The 21,850-nt window shown below is 45.3% G+C and overlaps 2 protein-coding genes across 2 annotated transcripts; both read right to left on the bottom strand.

Annotated features, from left to right (window-relative positions):
• Positions 1–2,245: 2,245 nt before the first annotated feature.
• adra2db (adrenergic, alpha-2D-, receptor b) lies at positions 2,246–6,260 on the bottom strand. The gene is made up of 2 exons (XM_056608128.1): positions 5,949–6,260; positions 2,246–3,540 (listed from the first exon to the last, which is right to left on the bottom strand). Exons 1-2 carry the CDS (start codon positions 6,258–6,260, stop codon positions 2,341–2,343), a joined length of 1,512 nt encoding a protein of 503 aa, XP_056464103.1. The 3' UTR covers positions 2,246–2,340.
• A 4,330-nt stretch (positions 6,261–10,590) lies between these two features.
• Positions 10,591–19,007, bottom strand: LOC130403703 (zinc finger protein with KRAB and SCAN domains 5-like). Its single transcript, XM_056608129.1, has 10 exons — positions 18,749–19,007; positions 17,812–18,119; positions 17,373–17,431; positions 16,762–16,958; positions 15,328–16,391; positions 14,839–15,048; positions 13,879–14,002; positions 12,283–12,516; positions 11,167–11,378; positions 10,591–11,052 (listed from the first exon to the last, which is right to left on the bottom strand). Exons 2-10 carry the CDS (start codon positions 18,112–18,114, stop codon positions 10,591–10,593), a joined length of 2,865 nt encoding a protein of 954 aa, XP_056464104.1. The 5' UTR covers positions 18,115–18,119; positions 18,749–19,007.
• Positions 19,008–21,850: the final 2,843 nt, after the last annotated feature.

Raw genomic sequence — 21,850 nt, forward strand, 5'->3', positions numbered from 1 at the left:
CATGCGTTTCTCTTTAAAATGTGTGTTTAAACAAGGGGGAACATTTTGTGAAGGGCTTCCCATTTTAGAAAACCCTTGAAAGAGCTTTTCTTTTCCGGGCGACACTCGAGTTTAATAAACGGAAGCAAGAATGTGCTCAGGACACTTTTGGGAAGAGGAGAATAATCAAGATGGGTTTTTTTTGTTGTGATTTACTGGAGAGCGTGAGGGAGGCCGAGCAAGATGGAATTCGTACAAATCATCACATCATCAATCACAAAACATCCAAGATCAGTCGGAAACTAGATGGGTAGACCTTATAGAAAAAAATATTTGAAAGACTATTGTTTTTTAAGGATGCTATAACAAGATCTTGAATCAAAACTTCAGACAATGATTCTTATCAGGCAACGGCCCATCTAGCAGTAATATTAGTTTATTCTCTCTTCTCTGTTCAAGACCAATCAATATCATACCTTATTACTTATCAGTGCTTGGTGATGATTTGTTGCTACCGCAAACCCCTGCTGAACACAAGGACTCCCTGGTCAGTCCTGTATGGAACTCGACTGACATATTGTTGTGTGAGTGGTAATAGATGCAGTGCCACTAGGTCCGTCTGGGCCTGCCCAAGGCCATATGGTGGTGATGCATTTGGAATATAACTTTTGAGTTGGTTCCAGGAATATTTATTCAGAAGAATGCCTGCAGAATGTTGAAATGAATGTAGGGTTGTGTGTGTTTACACTGTGTCAATACTGTATGTTGAATAGGTTTGGATAAAGGGAGAATGCTGTCCATCGAGATACAGGCTTCCATCCCAAATATAACATTTCACTAAATGTTAATTTCTCACAGGGTAAAAATTTACTGACAGATTATTGGTTTCCGAAATAGTTGATGAAATCCAATTTTCTGAACACATTGATTGTCATTTGTCTCGGGGAGAAAGATTTATATCAGGATGTTGAACAACTTCTTTTTAGCTGTTGTCAATCAGGCTCTCATAAATCTTTTATCTCTCTTTTTGCATTTTCCACACACCTCTGTTCAACTTGCTTCTGCTGATAAATTATCCAAATACATTGCCACTGTATGTTTTTGGCTTACATTGAAAACATCCCCCAAAACATAAAGTTGGACGGTATTTGGGTACAGTATATTCACAACTACTTTTACATTTACAATATTGTTGGACGATGCACATGTATTGCTTCCATTCTGTATTTCAATTCAAGGAAAAAAATAATCCCCCACTTTATGTAAAACACACAGAATACTGTATAACAATTCCATATTTGGCCATTGGCTGACATGTGCGTTGTCAGGTGCCATACAGTCTGTGATTGTGCTTGTTGGATACCAAATGGATTTTGGCACATGGTGAGAGCTATTAGGCTGCTGCCGGACTCAAACAATGTAAACAGATTGAGCTCACTCAACACAGTGCAGTCTTGTCTCCACGCCTCAGTTCACAACAAGAGGTGTCCATTTTTGGACGAAGGTGATGAATGATCGTCAGTATTGTTGTTTTCTTTTCTTGACCAGTTCAGGAAAAGAAAGTAGATCATAAAGATACATTTACACTTAGTTTTTGTTACAATTATTATTTCATACATTAAACAGAAAACATTTAGCTGATCAAGCCAGGTTAAAAACAAAACTAACTTGTTGTAATTTTGCTACAGCCAAAATTGGCTTTGCTTTGCGAAGCCGGTAAAGCCATGATCTTAATTATTATCATTATCATATCTGAAGGGCTTATTTGTCCTGAGCTGTTGAGAATAATTATAAAATAATAATTATCCTCCCTCAATGAGCCTGTTAATAAAGAATGTTCTCTCCCTCCTCATCCTTGTTTTGTTTACAGCAGTTCAGCCCATCTGCTAGCCAGATATGAATTCTTAATGTCTTTGCCCCCTAGCTGCCTGCTGTCAACAGACACGGATAATAACAGAGATACAACATATATTATATAAATAAATAAATAAATATATGTTATACATTACTATGTAATATATCATATTATATAATTGTATACATACATATATAAATACATATAGTATGTAATGTAATATTTTATATTATATATAATATATTATTATATAGAATTGTAATCATACACATACATACATAGAAACATATATATATATCTAAAGCACTTTAATGTCCCCAAGGAAAATAACGGATTAAAGCTTTGGCCCATACTTTGTAGTTGTTTACGTTGGACTGAGACACCAGTCACTTGGAAGTGCATCGAGTGGGCGACATGTGTAAAATAACTCCTTTTCCTTTAAGCCTCTGGGGTAAATATTCGGAGTACACGCGCACACACACGCTCAAGCCCTTTGTAAAAGTTCCCTATTTTCCCTTACGGGCCTGACATAAAATCTTCTTGAAGGCCCTTCTGAAGTCTCTGTTGAAGATGGTGTATATGATTGGGTTGAGGCAGCTGTTGCAGTAGCCAATCCAAAAGAACAGGTTGAAGAGTGTGTCGGGGATCGGGCACTTCTCCCTGCACACGGCATGGAGGCTGTAGGTGAAGAAGAAGGGGAACCAGCACAGGACAAAGACCCCCATCACCACAGCCAGCACGAAGGTGAAGCGCTTCTCCCTCATCTGAGCCACTTTGGTTTTGGACAGGGAGACGTGGCTGCCCGGCGGAGGCAGCGGAGAGGGCAGGAGGAGGTGGTGGGAGCACTGGTCCGACGTCGACACCCATGACAAGGAGGGGCAGGAGGGAGCGTGAGGAGCCGGGGGGGGCTGGAGGGTGTTCGCCGTCCCTTTAACCCTCCCCGCCTCCTCCTCCTCCTCCTCCTCCTCCGTCGCCGCCCTGCCGCTCGCTCTCCTGGAGAACACGCAGGACGGGCCGAAATAAGACAAGGACGAGGAGGAGGACGTTTTGGTCTCGGACTTGCAGCTCTTCTCCTCCAGCTCTATGTCCTCCAGCTCTCTGCGCCGGTGGCCGTCGCCGAGGCCGCCCCCGATGGCCGAGCTGTGGCGGCACACGGCGCGCGGGCTCTCCGTCTGAAACCAGGACCGGGCCAGGCCCGAGCCGCCCCCCTGGAAGTTCCCGCTGGCGGGGTCAAAGCAGGTCTCCGAGTGCGACGGCCGCCGGTCCATCCCGTTCTTCGCCACGAACACGGTGGAGGCTCTCTGCTTGGCCACGCGGTAGATCTTGCAGTAGACCAGGATCATGATGACCCCCGGGGCGAAGAAAGACACCAGGCAGGAGGAGAGGATGTACCAGGTCTGGTTGTTGAGGAGACACTTCTGCTGCAGGGTGTCCTTTTCGTCCGGCCGGCTCCTGTCCGGTTCCTCCTGATGGTGCATGAGCAGGGGCGGCGATGAGATGACGATGGAGATCAGCCACACGACGCTGATCATGGTCTTAACGCGCTTGGGCGTCCTCTTGCGGTTGTAGCTGACGGCCTTGGTGACAGACCAGTAGCGGTCGAGACTGATGGCGCACAGGTGGACAATGGAGGAGGTGCAAAATAGAACATCCAGAGCGAGGTAGAAGGAGCACCAGGTGGGACCAAAGAACCAGTAGCCCATGACCTAGGAAGACAAGAAACCGTTTTAGTCATGCTTTTAGCAGTCAAGGGCGCCATCTGGGAGTCAGGGGTCCTATGGTTCCTCTGCAAGGTGAAGGTAAAACATTCACTGTGAGGAAGTGGTTTGAATCTCTTGGCCAAAATGATGACTTCAAAATGTAGCTGAACTAAACACATTTCACATTGAGGCTGAATCATCATATCAAACAATAAATGTTTAAATTGAGCACTAGATTGAATACAATAACCTGAATTGATGAGCTGCCATCCAGACCGGCTGTATAAAGGAACAATCGGGTCTAAAGAGGCCAGATCTGAGAAAAAGCCTGTAACAGTCTTTTGTTTAAATACATAGAAACTAGGCACAAAGCAACATATTCACCGCTCTATTGATCCTTTATCACGGTCTGGACAGAATGCACATGTTGTTAATTATGCACAGGCAGTGTGAGAAGTGTGCAAACCCGTACGCGAGTTAACGAGTTGTCTACTCGTCAAGCAAATTCATCATCGGAAATGGTTTTGCCGACATCTTACAAATACATTACATAGTGTGCTGTATGATGTATTTTGGCAACATTTTGGAGCAGGATATGTAATTAAATTGCACCGTGGAGCACTCATGCATTGTTGTTGAATGGCTGCATAAAAAAGGCTAATTTGTCAACATTTAATGGAAGTTTTACAATAATGACGTCCAGACATCGAAAATTAAAGTGAAATGAAAAGCAGCTATAATAAACTAGAAATTAGTTAGTCTCAGAGGTACTTTGGGCACACAGTGAATATGAATATGAATACACACAAGAGTATGGTGGAATTTGTGGATATCAATTTTATTAGATAGTTTCATGGAATTTATTTAAGGTTACAATTTGAAAAAACGTTAACAATTATAATTGTTGGTATTTCCTGCACCTTAAGTGTGCAGCAAGGAAAAATACATTTGATCAAGCATAGAGCACAAGCCTAAAGGAAAACGACAGTGTTTTTCAACCTGGACACCTCTATTCCCCATTATGTTGGGTATAAGTGAGTATGTTGACAACAATCCTCATTTTTAATTGGTCCAGTATTGAACGGGTGCGCTCAATACAACCCGTTCACGGCTGCAATGTATCCCTTAAGGCCAGTAGCTACCTGTCAATATACATCCTCCATCAGTGTCTGGTTTTTGAAACCTGTTATGCTCAGATTGTTAGTGTCTGATTACGTTAAGGAAAGGTTACTTGGAGAAAATACAACTTTTTTGCTTTGTTGTTTTATCGGGTCTGTTTGTTATATTCTAAAAGTTTGCAGGAGGAATGAGATTGCAATGACAATAGGAACATTGCTTGCAACAGCTCATCTTTTCAGAACATGAGATTTCAGAGCGAGACCTCTTCTTGAGCCTGTCAGTGGCAACAACAAGCTCTTTTATGCCGCTTTTCCACCGCACATGTAGCTCGACTCGACACGACACGACTCGACACGACTCGACACGGTAGCAGCGCGGGTGCTTTTCCACCGCAAATAATACCTCCGGGACGTGGGCGGGGTCGTTTGCGCGAAAGGGCCGTGACGTATTTTTGTACGCGACGCAAACAACACCTACGTAACCCACACATGGACAGAACCCACATAACAACAATGGAGAACATCGATGCGATGGTATTCGTGTTCGTATTATTAGCTGGAATGTTGAAGAAGTGGAATATGTTGGCTGCGGCGCTACTATGGCTGTTCTATCGTTACCAGCATGGTTGCCATGTCGCTCTCGTGACTTCGTCACACTCTCTGGCCAATCAGTGGCCGGCCGTCTGCCGACGTCACCTTTTAGCATCGGCTCAGCCGCTTGGAACCTAGAGCGAGGCGGTACTAGAAAAAGCAGCCACTTGAGGTACTAGATCGCGGTGGAAACGCAAAAAAGGCGAGCTGAGTCGAGTCGAGTCGAGTCGTGTCGAGCTGGTACCATGCAGTGGAAAAGCGGCATTAGAGGACATACTCGATGGAACTATTGGCACCCCTAATCTGTGAATAGGCTGCTAAGGCCGAGGCGCTCTCTCTAAACACTGGAACACTTTCAAAAATTGCATCAAAGGATTTTTGGAAATAGGGTCAAGGTTGAAAAACCCTGAAATGATCTTTCAATCTGGAGTATAACAACCAATCATGAGCAGAAAGAGGCCAGGGAATGAAGCATGTAACGTAGGAGGGGAAACTTCGGGCAGCATATCCAAAAGCAAGACGATCTGGAAACACCTGCAAGACCGTAACCACAACCCAACCTCCTGACTTCAAAAGAGAAATCACTGAATGGTAATGAAGGTAAAGAACATTTCCATGGATTAATCATCTGTGGCATCCCGTCCTTTAGAACACAAAAGAAAACATACCTTTTAGGTTAATCCCAAAAAAAAAAAAAAAACTCACCTCATTGGCCAAGGAGAAGGGAATCACCGAGGTGGCCACCAGGATGTCTGCAGACGCCAGGGACACTAGGAACAGGTTCTGGGGAGCACGCAGAGCTCGGCTGGTGATCACGGCCACCACCACCAACACATTGCCCACCACTGTCCCCAGGATGATCACCGTGACCAGCAAGACGATTGCCGTTGATGCCCACCTGGAGTGCGGCGGTTCAGGATATTGTGGCGAAGGGGCTGTGTGGTTAAAGCCCTCCAAAGAAGAGTTTTGCACCGATACCGTTGTCATGAAAGGTGGCCCGATCGCTGTAATGTCCATCTTGGCTATTCCATCTTGGCTAAGATCAACATAACAACACCCCCCCCCCCCTTCTCTCCTACCACGCGTAGTGATCCTCTCAATCCCTGTGAAAAGAAAGTATGTCAAATTACTATATTAGGGATATTGCAATCTGTCCGACACACAGTCACAAATAAATTAAGCCAACAATGCACCGTGTAGTTGTAGGTAATAGGTTAGTAATAGGTTCATGAAATATATGAATGCATATTTGTTTAAGTTAGAAAGATGTATATAGTTACCTTACTGCCAAGAGTGTCATGTTAATCCCAAAAAAAGACCAGGTCACCTCAGTAGTTGTGCTGTCTTAGACCAAAAATTTAAATGATGGGCTTAAAATAAAAATTGAAAAATATAATGAAAGAGATAAAAATCGAAAATGATGTCCACTACAAAGACAACAATTTAAACTTGGTAGAGGTCTTTCGAGCAGACAAATTCCGTTCAAGGAAAAAAACATAATAAAATAGACAATGAAGAGGTTGGAATATTTTTTTAAATAAACCAGAGTCCGAGGGGGATGGCTCAGAGGACGAGGAATGCGAGTTTGGCGGAGGGAAGGAAAACATGAGCAAATATTGAGAAGAAGGGAAGCAAAAGAGGTCTCCAGCTCCATGCACAGCCAGCTCAGTGGCTGGATGACACTGCTGCTGTTACTGCTGATGCTTCTGCTTCTCTACGGCTGGAACAGAGCGAGCGAGAGAGAGAGAGAGGGGGGGGGGGGGGAGAGAGAGAGCAAGAGAGAGAGAGAGAGAGGCAGAGAGAGAGTGAGAGAGAGAGATGAAAGGAGAGTGTGCAAGGAGTGGAGATGAGAGTGGGAGAGAGGCGGATGGTATGAAAGAAGGAGCAGGAGCAACACATGAGAGAGTGGGAGTGGAAAGAAGAGTCGGTCATAGTGGAGCACAGGGGAGACAGAGGAGTTGAGGAGGAAGAGGAGGAGAAGGAGGAGTGGAGAGAGAGTAAAGAGGTGGATGAGGAATCAGAAGTGAAATAGAGGGAAAGAAGAAGCTCAGCAAGCGTTGTAAGACCCATGAGGTGGGGGCAGATGGGGGGGAATTTAGTAGAGCTCAGAGGGCTAAGACAAGGGGATGCCAGACACAAGGGAGACGAGGGAGACGCCAGGCTATTGGAAGGGAAATGTCAGGCTGGCTCGGAGTGGTCGGTGAGCCTTTGTGTCACTCCTGTGGGGAAACCTCCTTGGAACTAGAGGTGACCGTCGCAAGTTGTGTCGAAGCGCGGCGAATGGCATGCGCCAATTGCGCCATGGTTTCCGAGACGGAGAGGCAGTGGCTCTATGCGATGGCTGTCTGTGAAGCAGCAGGGCTGTGGGAATTTTCTGACAAGCCAATTGATGTGCATGCAATGACACTAATCTGCCTGTGGATTTGAAAACAGATGTTTAAAGTAACACAGCCAGCACTGTGACGTCATTATCCCATGGGGATGGGGAGCGTGGGGGATAAAAAGCAATCCTACGAAACCACGTCTCCAGTTAATAGTCCGCCTATTCTAGTATCGTCTGAGTAAACACATATTTCATCTGCCACTGCACTCGGTTAACACCAGGAGTTCAAATTAACTTTTTACTTCTGAAATGGTAGATGAATGCATAACAAGGCCTTATTATGTATGTCTGTATGTATGTATACGGTATGTATGTATTTTATGCATCGATTTTTTTTGTATACACACACACATTTATACAGGTCGATAATTGGAGATGAAAAATGTGTGATTCCATTTTTTTGTAACGTTTTCATATAATGAGGGGAATGTGAATTTGACGACCCACTGTGTCAGAATGCTATCGGTTCCCGCCTCTGTTGCTCAACAGGATGTTTCTGCAATGGAGAGGCCACAGGTCTAGGATCCTCAGCCCAAGTATCTACCTTTAGTTTAACAGTACTTTAGTGTCTACTGAAACTGCAGCCTCCTCTACTGCAGGTATATACTACTCTTGTTGGTTCCGTCTCCCAAGATGGCGCCTAGGGTGATGCTTCTTCACATTCACAATAACTAGGCTGTGACTCAGCTGTCTCATAGGAAGCCATGCAGAATGTAATAGGATTAACATTTACTCCAAACTTTACTCTAGGCGCTAACCAACTTAAAATGATGGATTTTTTTAATTTGACCAGCCACATGTCTAATCTAGGATTAATTAAGCATATATTATTTCATTTTATCTTCTACAGCAGAGAGGTTCCATAATCTGTAATTAGTGGTTAAGCATCAACAGCTGCCACTCAGCCAATTACAGACTGATTACACACATGTGCACTTCTCATTTCATCACCCTCCAGTGTCCCTGCAACAGCACACTGCATGTTAAAATCCCACATCAAGTTATAACCCCCGTGGCTCCATTCAGGGTCGCCAGTGATCACTCTACACTCACGGAAACATTCCTCTGTCCCTACGCCCCCTCCCCGACACCCCTTTTGGTTCTAAACTGCGTCCAGCAGTGCCTTGTGGGAACTTTGCAATCCAGCCCCGTTTCACATGCAGGACCTCAGTGACCACCATGTCAAATGAATGAGGTCCTTGACATTTGTGAATGGACTGTGTATTGTTAAGGGAAAATCTTCAAACATACTGATGAAAAAAATAAAGATCTAAAATATAAATAATATCCCACAATCCATTTGGGCCGCTGCTGCAAGCCACTCACAGGTCACAGACCCCAGTTTGAAGACCAATCATCGTTTCCTTAAATGTGTTTCCTGCCCTCCTGCGTGGTGAAAGTGTACCGCTGTAGCTACAGTTCTCCCTCTGGGACTGCTTTTAACATTTGACTCTTCTGTTATGTTTTCTGAAGCCCCCACTGATGTTGTCATGTGTAAATGGCGATGAGTCATTACTTGATATATATTAAAAAAAAAAGGGCTGGACTATTTATAAAAAGAAATGATGCTCTCTGACAAGAAGCTTTGACATCGACATTTTCTCGCCTTTACCACTGTACTGGTTGAAAACGCCTTGAGTGGTTGGGTCTCATTGTTTAGACACTAGAAATGTAGTGGGCTATTGTTGAACAAAAGGGGTGTCTTCACGAAAAGTTACATAATTAAATCGGTGGCTCCAATGTGGACAGTCTGTTTTGATTGTTAAATCTCACTTGCTTTGTATGAAAGTGTGAAAACATGTCGATATATCTATCAAAGTATCTTTGTTGCTCAAGTTATTTGTGGGGATGCAACTAACAGTCTCTTCAGGAGCCCTGGCGTATGACATTTCGATTGTAACATTTACAGAAGCAATTATGTGCCATGACTCATTTTTTTGTTGATCGTTTAGCACCTCTCCTGATACTCATGTAATGAAACAAACATTCCCTCATTAAAGAACCCAATCAGCCATAACACTTGACACGAAGCCCAGGGCCAGCACACAGCTGACTCACCCTGGAGCTTAAATGGATTGCTGCACTCACTGTTTATAGGAAAGCTGCTGATTTCTGCACAGCAGCTCTGCTGCAATATAGACATTAGCCTAACCAAAGCCCCCTTCCATTCCTAAACTCACACACACACACACACACACACACACACACACACACACACACACACACACACACACACACACACACACACACACACACACACACACACACACACACACACACACACACAGTTAGGGTGAGAAATTTTGGATGGGAGTCATAGCTCTCTTACTGACATGGTCCTAGAAGAGGCAGAGGCAGCCAGACCGATAAATGGAAAGATATACACTATAACAATAGACATCGAGGGAAAAATGAGTTCCACGCTGCAGCAGGCAAACTGGTCAGGCTCATAAAGAACAATTTATTTAACCTTTATTTAACCAGGAGATGGCGTGTTTCATGTTAAGGGCACCATATCTCGCTGACACATGCATGTTATGAATGAACGTGTCCTTTATTAGAGTTATGTTGCTGCACAGCGGCAAAACGTGGAACAAAAGCCCAGACTGAAACTGTTTCTTTCCTCCTCTTGCGTCAAGGCTTTCTCGACGCAGAGGGTGGCCTGGTTTCATTGAAGTTAGTGCAACCGGGAGATCGTACCCCACTTCACGTGACGGAAGCTTATCAACGTTGTTGTCCTCAGTTGACATACAACAGAAGCCTTTTGAACTAGCCTCGTCTCTGTCACGCCAGACTGATCCAAAGGAACCAAAAGTAGCAAAGAATACATTGAAATAAAGTCTGTTACATATCGCAAGGTCCTTTAGGGAGAGAAAAACGCAGTGATGGCTGAGCAGGTATTCAACACGGTTCTGTACAGTAATGCTCCAGCAGCTCGTGGCAGGCCGGGCCTCGCTCCTTCTCCTAGCCACTCTCTATCTCCACCGTCTGGGCCACCGAACACGCGCCACCGTCACCCTGCAAGATCACCAGCCCCCCCGCCATCTGCTGTCCATGGACCACGATGCACTGCTCTCCCCCCTCGGACATCACCACCTCCACCATGTCGTGCTCGTGCTCCGCCCCTTGGAGCAGGACCTCTGAGGCCAGCAGCAGGGGGGCCGAGCTCTGCCCGTCGCGAGCGTCGATCCCCCCCCCGCCCCCGCCTACAGTCTGGACGTAGACCACGGTGTGCTGGCCCCCGTGGGGCGGCGACGCCCCCAGACCGCCCGCCTCGCCCCCCGCCTGCCGGATCCTCCTAAGCCCCGCCCTCTGACCCCCACCTCCCCGCTCCTCCAGGGGCCTCCTCCTCCCCCCCTCCTCCGATCCCTTCCCCTTCCATCCTCCTCCGGCCCCTCTCTTCCGCTCGGAGGCTCCTCCTTCCTCCTGTTCATCTCCATCGTCCCCGTCCCCCTCCTCCTCCTCCCCCTCTTCATCCTCCTCCTCCTCCTCCTCCTCCTCCTCCTCGGGTCTCCGGCGCTTCTTGGGCCGGCCCCAGACGGGCCTGGGGTGCGGGTGCGTGGCCTCGGGCCCCTCGGACCCCTCGGCCGGCCCCTGGTCCCCCTCTGCGCGGTGGCAGTCCTTGTAGCGGGCCTGGTGCCGCAGCAGGCTGTGCCGCAGGGTGTAGGACGCGCCGCAGTGGCAGCGGAACGCCTTCTCCTTCACGTGCGCCGACTCCATGTGCCGCCGCAGCTTGGTGGCCAGGATGTAGCCTGTAGGGGAAAAGGGCTCAAGGCTCAGTTATGGTTCAACGTCGACACAACGCAAGGGGGTCACGGACCCATTACGTCCTTGCGGACCCTCCTCGCATGGGCCTGACGTGCGCCTCCCAAAAATGTTAACCATTCGTCGCGGAGACGCAGCAGCAAAGGCTGTGATTGGTCCGCTCAATAAAACCCGATGCAGAACCGAAACAGGTGTAAGTCTGCGTGGTCATTGCGTTGTGTCAATGGGGAACCATATTTAAGCCTTTAGTCTCCAGAACTAGGACGCGTCCTATAGTCTGGAGGCTCATCTAGGTGAGGATGCTTGGTTTCATACCTATCCAGTGGTGGTTTGTCTCCTATATCGTTGATGCTTGTCTAGTGCTTGTCTAGTGACACTTAGACACGCTTATTACGCAACTAGTGTTGAAAAGAGGTGAGATGAATTGAGGCACTGCCGGTTGCCATGGGGACAGCAAATGAGATAATTAAAACAGGGCTGCATTTAAATGAATTCATTAAAACTCACAGGTTTGTCCGAATACATTTGCTTTAAATAAAATGACTGATCACGACCAAATCGACACGGCCAGAATCTCTGGCCCTATTTGATTTTAGACATTGTTATATGAATTTAAATAGTTTCACATCAAATAAAGGCGACATAATATACCACCAGGTGTGAGTGTGATTAGCCGTTTTACAAGCCGTTTTTGAAATCTGCCTCTTCTGACATCACGGGTGGGCGTGTCCACCTAGATGTGTGCTGGATAGATCAGTCTACCAGCCTACCCAGTGCACGGTAGCAAACGCTGCTCATCTATCCGTCGCACATCTAGGTGCACATACACGCCCACGTGTGAAGTCAGGAGAGGCCTTTAAATGAACAAGCATGACGAGCCACCGCGCAGACCTTTGCCACAGATCTGGCACCGGTGGGGCCTCTCCCCGCTGTGCAGCCTCTCGTGGGCCCTCAGGGTGTGCGGGTCCCTCAGCGCCTTGCCGCAGTAGCTGCAGAGGAACACCTCCCCGGTGTGGGAGAGCATGTGCCGCCGGAGCTCCCGCTTGTGGGAGAACCGGCGCTCGCAGTGGGAGCAGGGGAAGGGCTTCTCCCCGCTGTGGAGGCGCTGGTGGTCCTGGAGGTTCCCTGGACGGAGCACAGCGCGTCACAGGCGTTCACGTTCAGAGACAAACCGGAGCAAGGCAGAGGATGTGTAGCGATACCGTTTTGAAACATACAATACAAGTAACATAGGTTTTTCCCTACTTCATCTATATTGATATTCTCCTGTGTTGGAGAGATGTGTTAAGGTTCCCTGCTGGCTGGTGGATTGGCTCGGTTAAGGGTGGGAAAGGATTGGTTGGATTGCTGTGAATCCAGCTTTGTGTTAATTGACAATTTCCGCCCTGCAGAAAAATCATAAGGACAGAAACTCAGTCCATCATATGGACTTAAGAGATTCAGACAAAGAGGACCGAGGTGCTAGAATCCGATATGACAGGTGAACTGAATTGTATTCTGTGCAGGGCTTCAGGATAGCTGGTGGCGGTATACTGACTGAACCTTCTTTAGTCTCGGGTGCTAATCATAAAGCAATCCAGCTCAATCATGCTCCAACTCCTACACCTCTTCAGCCTGCACACTGATTGGCCGATGAGAGGATTCCATCCGTATCGTTTCCTAAATGATTCCGCTGGTTCAACTGGTGTCTTGATTCCGCTGGTGTCTTTTTCTTGCTTTTCTCTTCCCCATCGCCCACAAAACCCGAGTTATAACAAGTTGCCTTATCTAGGAAACTAGGAAATGTACAATTATTTATTGATAACAGAACCATAGGGACACTATCACAGTTCGCATATATCGCAGTTATATAATTCATTGGCAATTCTCATTCTAAATAATTCTATTGATGAATAATTACATGAAACGACGTGTCATGTGTGGAAAACGCTCAATTATTTGCCTAACCGTAACCTGATCCTTCCCGGGTCCTTGGTAGATATAATTATTTCAGCACATGATTCCTAAATAGCAGGTTTGGTATTTTTCTGATATGTTCGCCCCTTTGCAGACTCTCTGTGTCGTGATCTTTCTTTCTCTCTCAGCCTTTTGTGTTACAGAACGTCACATCAGTGGATCAGCCATTCATCAAAGAATACCACAAACTCAAAATCTTAAACCGCACTACCTACGTTTGAAGTCTTTTTTTTTTTTATCCCAACTAATCCGATGCCTATTTATAGAATTAAAAAAGCCGTTTTTATTTCAAGGGACCTTTTCCGAAACATTGTAACTACTTCAATGGTGTACTTTGATTTGATGCACTTTGATGAGTGAGATCCAACCCTTGCATTCAGCTTGAATATCAATGATCTGGCACGCATATTGGTTGAAATAATAGCAATTACATTATTTCCCCAAACCGTTCTGCCCTAGCACCATGGTTCATGTTGAGGACGCGATGGACGCGCTGGGGGGACCGTATGAGGATGGTCAGCCCGATGGTACCTTTCTGCCTGAAGGCCTGTCCGCAGTGCTGACAGATGTGGGGCTTCTCCCCCGTGTGGAGCTTCATGTGGTTCCTCAGAGAGCCAGAGTTAGCCAGCCACTTGGAGCACACTGGACACTGCAACTGGGATAGGGGAAGGGAGAGACTTTTACGTTTTAAAGCTACGCTCAACACTGCTTTGAAGGAAAACTATAATAATGCTGCGTTCCAGGGACACTTTTTAGCCCGTAGGTGACTAGCTGTAACTAGGAGTACATCGATCTGGTACGAGTTCACGGGTAGTGAGTTGCGGGTTTGACAGCCGTTCCAGGGCAATTTCACGGCTAGAAGGTTGTGAAAACACGGGTTACGGGTTGCCTGGAACGCACCATAATCCCATGTTAAAACCATGGGAGTTTTGGCACAAGGTAGAGCTAGATCATTTAGTTAGCAAAATATTTACATTTACATTTACTTTTGATAAAAGCGAATTTACATTAGCTTTTATCCAAAGCGACTTACAAAGTACATTTGTCCTAAGAAAGTGAAACAATATATCGCTGTTGATACAATAAGGATGTTCATAGAACCAAGTGAAAGCAATAACAATCACTAGGTTAATCCCCGCCTTCCATTCCGACATACCCCCACTCGACATTGACATCTAATTGTCGGAGTGGCGGCACTTCCATTGCCTTCAAACGTCCCACCACTCTGACAATTTCTGTTTCCATTGACGGGGTTAGGGTTAGGAATGGGGGCATGTTGGAATGGGGGCATATCGGAATGGGGGCATGTCTGACTGGCAGCATGTAACCCCATTCCCCGTATACAACAAAGATAGCTAGGATAAGATACTCAATAACTACTAGTACTATACATAAATACGGCATACAATGTGTGCGTACATTAAGTACATTATAGTACGAGAACACGATGGGCTTGTGCTAAAGGTGGACGAATGAGCGATTTCCCGGTACCTTGGGAGACTTCTCGTTCAGCCTGCTGCTGCAGTAGTGCAGGCGGTGGAGGCGTAGGGAGGGCCGCCGGGCGAACGCCTTCCCACACAGGTCACACACGTACGGCCTTTCTCCCGTGTGCAGCACCATGTGCTCCCGGAGGTCCCTCTTCAGCCCGTAGCTCTTCTCGCAGTGGGGGCAGGAAAATGGCCGCTCCCCGCGATGGCTCATCTGGCAACCGATAGGAGAATGGAATATCAGATCACATATGCCTCACCGTATTAGACCAAGAAGTTTAATGAAGGGGACCAAACACACAACTTGGTCCCTGACACAACTTCTTGGTTGCACTCACAAGAGTGGTATTTTTTTCATACTTTGTGATACTAAATATGTTCTTTTGAGTTATAGCATAGGAAAAAAATGTGTATATCTTTTATAACTCAAAGGAGAAGCAATTTGCTTGTTGCATTTACACGTACAAATCAAAGGCGTACAAACTGCGATTACCTGATGGGCTTTGTAGCTTTCGACAGAGGTGTAGCTTTTCCCACAGGCGTCACAGCAGAAGGGCTTGGTGTCGGAGTGGGTGAACTGGTGTTTCTTCAAGTGGCACAACTGGTAGAACCGTTTCCCACAGCTGGAACACTGGTATCTCCTCTCCCTAGCAACCACATCAAACGTCTCCGATTGCCCTGCCAGCAGAGTCTCCCCGGCAACGGAACCCACCTCGTCTGCAGCACCCGTCGTCTCCATGGAAACTGTCTCCGTGGCAACGGGTCCGGCACCACTCGTGGCCGGCTCGCCGGGGCCCTGCACATCGGTCTCGGCGGCGCGTCTGTCGTCCTGGCCGTCGGTCGGCTGGCCGGCCCCGGGGCCCTGGTGGCTGAGCAGGCTGTGGACTCGGCGGGGCTTCAAGGCTAGGCGGGAGCTGGTGCGGACGGGAGCACGGGCAGAAGGGGGTCGGGGGTCAGTCGGCCTTTCTGTCACGGGTACACAATGTGCCTCCTGTGCCTGGGGTTCCCCGCTAGCGTTGCCCGACTCTGCGGCCGGTACCGGTGTGCGTTCCTCTCCTGCCGTGTTGGTGGTCTCTACAGCAGCTGTTATGGTTCCAGGGACCAGATCTAGCGGGACACTGTGGTGTGGCTCGGGGTTGAGAATGGTTTGAGCATCTGTCCGTGCAGCTGACAGACGCTGCGAGTCTGTAGACGTGTCTGCGCTGATGGCCATCGTCTTCTCGGCTCCCCTCCTCCTCCTCCTGTAGTGGACTGGTGGAGTGGACTTGAGGCATTCGTCTGCGTTCTTGTTCTTCTCCTTTCCTCTGGTCTCCTTGGTCTGCGATGTCTCCCCTAGTGTCTCCTTGACTTGCGGGATCTCCTCTGGTGTCTCCTTGACCTGTGATGCCTCCTTTGTGGTCTCCTTGACTTGCGGTATCTCCCCTGGTACCTCCTCTTCTATCCCCACACTTGACGGCTCGAGCAATTCCTCCTCCTCCTCCTCTTCATCCTTCAGAGTTATTCTGGAAGAAAGGCCTTTTGAACTAAGCCCTTGTTTCATGCATTCGATCTTTAAATCTGTCAGGATCAAAAGGAACAAAATTTCAAAAAGAATATTTGCACTTTTTTTAAATTCCCTTGGATATAATAATGAAGAATTAGAACTCCATTTTAGTCAAACCTTCTGAAGATAAAATATATTATCTTTTTGAAGAATGAAGAAAGCATTTTTCGAGGCCTAATTTGACACTGTGTTGAAATAGGGCCACTTTCAATGTGCTTGACATCTGAGCGTTGTATATCAAGCCAATTTGCAACTCTTGGTGCTGACTGACCTTCAAAAACGTGAAAAATATATCAAACAAGACCTTCTAGGATAACAGATCATTACATTGAACATTTCTGTATACTTGAATTCCCATACAAGTACACGGGAAGTACCCAGCACCTGTGTTGTTCTGAGCGCAGTGGTTCTCAGACTGGCTCTGTGGGGCTGCTGCCGTAACGCCGGCGGCACTGCAGCGGTACAGCAACAGCTCGGATCCGCTCTGGATTTGCTGGCTCACACGCAGACGCGCACCTCCACAGACGCCCCCACACACCTCCACGTTCTGCCTGGCCTTACACAGCGTGTGGCTGGCAAAGCTAAACGGAGCAGCAGTGACAGGACAAACATGATCAGACATCATTAAAGCCATTTCAATTCTAGGGCACGTTTTTCTGGAGTTCAGGGGGACATTGTGAGCTCGTGTCACTTTGAGTCCCAAGCATCATACGTACTCCTAATGGATTATCATGGAAATCACAAAGAGGTCTGGCCATTTGTCTAATGGGGGGTTAGCGATGGGTTCCGCCCTTAACCACCCAGGGACTACAGATGAAAAATAGTTTGTATAACTAAATCTGGTACATTTACATGACCAATGGAATGGACATGTCGATTAATGTACACTTTCCCTTTTAAACAAATATATAAATAAACAAATAAACAAAACATGTCTCCTCCTCGACCGACCCTGGGTGGAAGTCGATAGCTGTGACTATATCCTAGTTAGCTACCTGATCCAGAAGACTTTGTCCAGCAGAACTTCCTCGTCCGCAGTCATCCCCCTTGTTTCCTCCGATAGCAAAAACACACCACAGACCTTCAGGTTACAGCATGTGCCGACTCAATAACACAACTAGTATTACTAACCTGGTGTGTTTAGCTTACACATTGCATGCTTAAACTATTGTTTACTCTGTACTGTCCTCTGTTTGTAGATTATTATATTATTATAAAGTATATTATGGTTAAGCATTCGTCCACAATGTTTCCTACACATTAATTACTTGTAACCCATTGACCATGCTTTGTCACACTTACATGTACACTATTATGTCGGTATAAACTTTTTGCCGCCAGTCTTTGCCAGGACTCCATGGGAGAAGAGTTATTGTAACTCAATGAGACTTTTCATGGTTAAGTAAAGGTTAAATATAAATAAATAATGTTCACCTCTCTTGCGTTGGTGCTGTAGGTCTGTGCTCCTTTGGGGCAAGCGTCGAGGGCCACTGGGTCATGTCCTCCGGGGTGACGGTTAGGAGGATCACGGTCTGGCTCATGGCTCTGAATCCAGGACCACTCAGTGTCACCTTCTCTACCCAGAACCGTTCCTACATCCAGGCATCGACCCACCCACCACAACCCCAGCCTGCCTTCAGAGACCCTGGATGGCCCCACAGCAAAGCCTTTTGGCAGCAGGGACGACAGCAAGGCCATGAGAGGTGACGATCCGAGGGGTGTGTCATGGCTGGCCATTAAATCTTGTTGAGAAGAAAATAAAAAGTTAACACTACCTAATAGTCCTATTCTCCAGTTCCACAATCTATATTATCATTGCCCACATCATTATGTTGTGGAAAATGAGAATTGACAACGAAACTCGTTTATACAAGAGTAACTATAAGATGTCAAAGCAAAGGAATCATGCAAAGCTATAAGAGCACAGTGTGTGTAACAAGTGGTAATTTGGCAGTGCACATTATATATATAGCGCCATGATAGTAAAATAAATAGATAAATAGAAAATAAGGTAAGAGGAGATAACTTCATGATAAAAAAAACAACAACGAATAAATAGTAAATAAACAGGCAACGCAATTTTAGCACTAACTCAGGGAAATGCAGTTATGGCCAGCAATCTCAGCACCCTGGCTGTCAGTGGGTTGGCTGTGCTAGTGATTAACTGGTAGGTCAATTAGGTCGAATGGAGGTGAAGCTATTTCACGTTCAAATTAATTAATCTGTATACAGATAGGTGCATCACATTTGTTAAATACAACGTTTTCAGCAAGCAAAGCTACCATTAATAACAGGCTGTAATGTAACGTTAGTTGTTTTAGCGCTATCAGCTATTCGTCAACTACGGAGTGATTAAGTAGATGCTAAATACCTGGGTTAATAAAGGTAACTAACCAACTCCTTCGGAGTTAGTGCAGATTTTTATTATTATTAATTAGCCACTTTTCTTCAAGAGAAACTCTGGGAAAGATCACGTTTTACAGCATAATTGAACAAGCGGAAGTGCCCTTTGTTATTTGTCCGACGGGAAAACGAGTAGCGATATGTCGTTCCTATTCATGCATCTGGGTGAATACATGGGTGAAAAGCATTCATAAAGTAAGTAGAACAATGTTGGAATGTTTTTCATGGTTTTCATTGGTAGAAATAAGCACCCTAGTTAACACGTTTTCATTATGAAAATCTACTGAGAGTAAGGATGTATAATGCCTTTATTCTTTATTTATTTTTTGTGTGAAAACACACCATTCTATTTAGGCCTACGTACCATACGATTATTGTACACATATTGGCCGGTAACGTAGGCTACTATAACTCATTATAACTCACTAGAGGACTATGTTTATCATTGTTATATTTTGTGAGGATACAAGTAAGGTTTACATCTCAGGGAGAGGTAAATATCTAAAAATAATGTAACGCTTTAGAATATCGAATTTCAACCAAATATTTAAGTTAACCACAGAGCCAGTTCTCCCTTCATAATAAGGTTTAGCATCAATTCAATGTTTACATTATATTATATTTGATATTCCTTAAACTGTAGATGGCAGCAAAGTAATTTCAGTGAGGCGTTTTAGTAAAAGAAAAAAAAACGTATGTGTTTGGGGATTAGGGTAGGCCTTTAAAGGCAAAATAATACCATCTGGAGAAAAACTACACAAGCCATACAATGGATTAAATCTACAATGAGTACAAACACACACACACACACACACACACACACACACACACACACACACACACACACACACACACACACACACACACACACACACACACACACACACATACAGCTTTGTTATAAACTTTTCTTACAAACTCACAACAGCCTCCCCTGGGTGAAATTCCACCCCTACCAACCTTATCTGCAACCACTGCCTGTCCAACTGGTTGGCGAAACCCCTTTTGGGATCATGGCCTCCTAATGACTGAGGTACAGACCATTCTGGGAGTAAGCACCAAGAGTGCCAATTCTATTGTCAAATGAACAGTAAGCCCCCACACTCTGTAGTACGTCACTACTGCCGACAGCATCACTCCACTCACTCTCTCTGTCTCTCCCAATCAGATGACACCATCCAATTCACATCAGGTCACATTTCCACAGCTTAGGAAAACACAACAATACTACATACTCAATTCTTAAATGTTGTCGTATAAATGCAGCACAGAGATTCGAAAAATGGATTTATCATAATATAAATTCGTAATTCTGTTGCTAAAGCAATATATTCAATTGTACCGCATGCAGTATTACCGTAAACTACAGGTTCACCAAGAGTGCCATTGAAGCAGTCTGGCAGTTATACCTTGAGGACGTGGATTACAATCACAGAAACAAATGTGTGGTTGTTTTACGAAGTTATCTGATGCTCTGCCATCAATAGAGGGAAACTCTTTGAAGCGGTTTCTCCAGGTGCACATGCATGTTGGTAGAGCAAGGGGAGAGACGGTTGTTGGGTACATGCAGATATACAGACACAGCACACATACACACCACCTCACTGCCATCAAGCCGATTTTTAAAGGTTATTTCAACTTGATATTGAATTGTAATATGGAATTGAAACTGCAAAAACAGGATTAACTAGGTAGGTACAATCATTTAAATTAGATCACACTATTTTCAGTTGATGTAAGTCACATATTTGCAAAACAGTATGGTAATAACCTATTAATTATTATTATTATTAGTATTATTATTTGGTTGGTAATACATACCTTGTGTTTATATGATGAAATAAGTTGTTATTGAACTTAAGTATTAAGTTCTAGTATTAAGTAGAACCGATATATCAACTTGATGTATGGTTCCATTATGTAAAATATTGATTTAATCTCGGTATATTAGGAATTATAATAAAATAATAATACATTAAATTCCAAAAAGATAAAAAAATGTTTGAATCTGATTATCTGTTTTATTGTACTTAGTAAAGCATGCATGGTGGTTTAAAAATTAAAAGCAAATCTGTTAACATGCCAATTTTTGTTATTATTGAAAGAAATGCTACCTTATTTCCAACAGAGACTAGGGCATAAAGAGGACTTGGCCTTTCACTAAATACTATCTGTGGTGGCAAATATTTCTTCTCTGGTGAGAGAGTGAAGACAATCAATTTCTCTCTACTTTCATGGCCAACAGATCGATTTTGGGTGAACCTCCATTAGTGGGTTTACAGCATATGCCAACTAGATTGTACACACACGCACGCACGCACGCACGCACGGACGCACACACACACACACACACACACACACACACACACACACACACACACACACACAAATACACACACATATATACAAATACTCACACACCAATCATTATACATGAAGTTATCACTATGTTTTTTTTCCAATCAATGGAGTGAATTATAAATGGTTTCTCTGGAGTTGACAACACTACTGACCGCTCAAAATCATGGTGAGGATCTTCTTTTTCTTTCATTGTTTAAAAAAGGAGTATGCTGTGAAGTAAAGTCAATACTGTGTCTGATTCGAGTCTGTCTGCATTATGAACACACCCAAGTATTTTCGTTTTTACATGCTATACATTTTCTGAGTCTTCCACTTAAACAGCATCATGAACTCTTTAATACAAACATAAACATACACAATGTAAGCAGCACTCCAACGGTATAACTCGCTCAAAGGGTGTGTTCTCGAAGGCCGGGGCTAGAAAAAGAAAGGTGTGTTTACGTTTGCCTGCAAACCGTTAGCTGGTGGGGCGGTGGCTGAGATGGAGAGAAGTTGTTAAAAGAGACCCCTTTCAGTCACCGTGGCAGAACTGATGACATCTGGGCCCCCACCCTGTTTTGCAAATAGAAATGTGCAGTAATTACATTATTCCAATGACGCAGCACTACCGGCTGGTGCCATAGAAACAGTGAGTAGGCGGAGGACCTGGTCGCCAGGTGAAAGGACCATTTGTTTTCTGTACCTGGAATTTTTGGGTGCTGATCCCGGA

The sequence above is a fragment of the Gadus chalcogrammus genome, chromosome 14, assembly GCF_026213295.1.
Source record: "Gadus chalcogrammus isolate NIFS_2021 chromosome 14, NIFS_Gcha_1.0, whole genome shotgun sequence".
Taxonomy (NCBI): Eukaryota; Metazoa; Chordata; class Actinopteri; order Gadiformes; family Gadidae; genus Gadus; species Gadus chalcogrammus.

Bases quoted from the DNA above. Each gene is read 5' to 3' on its own strand.
- LOC130403703 (XM_056608129.1), bottom strand. From the start codon at position 18,114: ATGGCCAGCCATGACACACCCCTCGGATCGTCACCTCTCATGGCCTTG. The intron at 16,392-16,761 runs GTGCTGGGTACT...TGATCCTGACAG, and splicing joins CTGCGCTCAGAACAACACAG to ATTTAAAGATCGAATGCATG. The intron at 11,379-12,282 runs GTCTGCGCGGTG...TTTCCCCTACAG, and splicing joins GTGCCAGATCTGTGGCAAAG to GCTACATCCTGGCCACCAAG.
- adra2db (XM_056608128.1), bottom strand. From the start codon at position 6,260: ATGGACATTACAGCGATCGGGCCACCTTTCATGACAACGGTATCGGTG. The intron at 3,541-5,948 runs GTGAGTTTTTTT...TTGTCTTCCTAG, and splicing joins CCTTCTCCTTGGCCAATGAG to GTCATGGGCTACTGGTTCTT.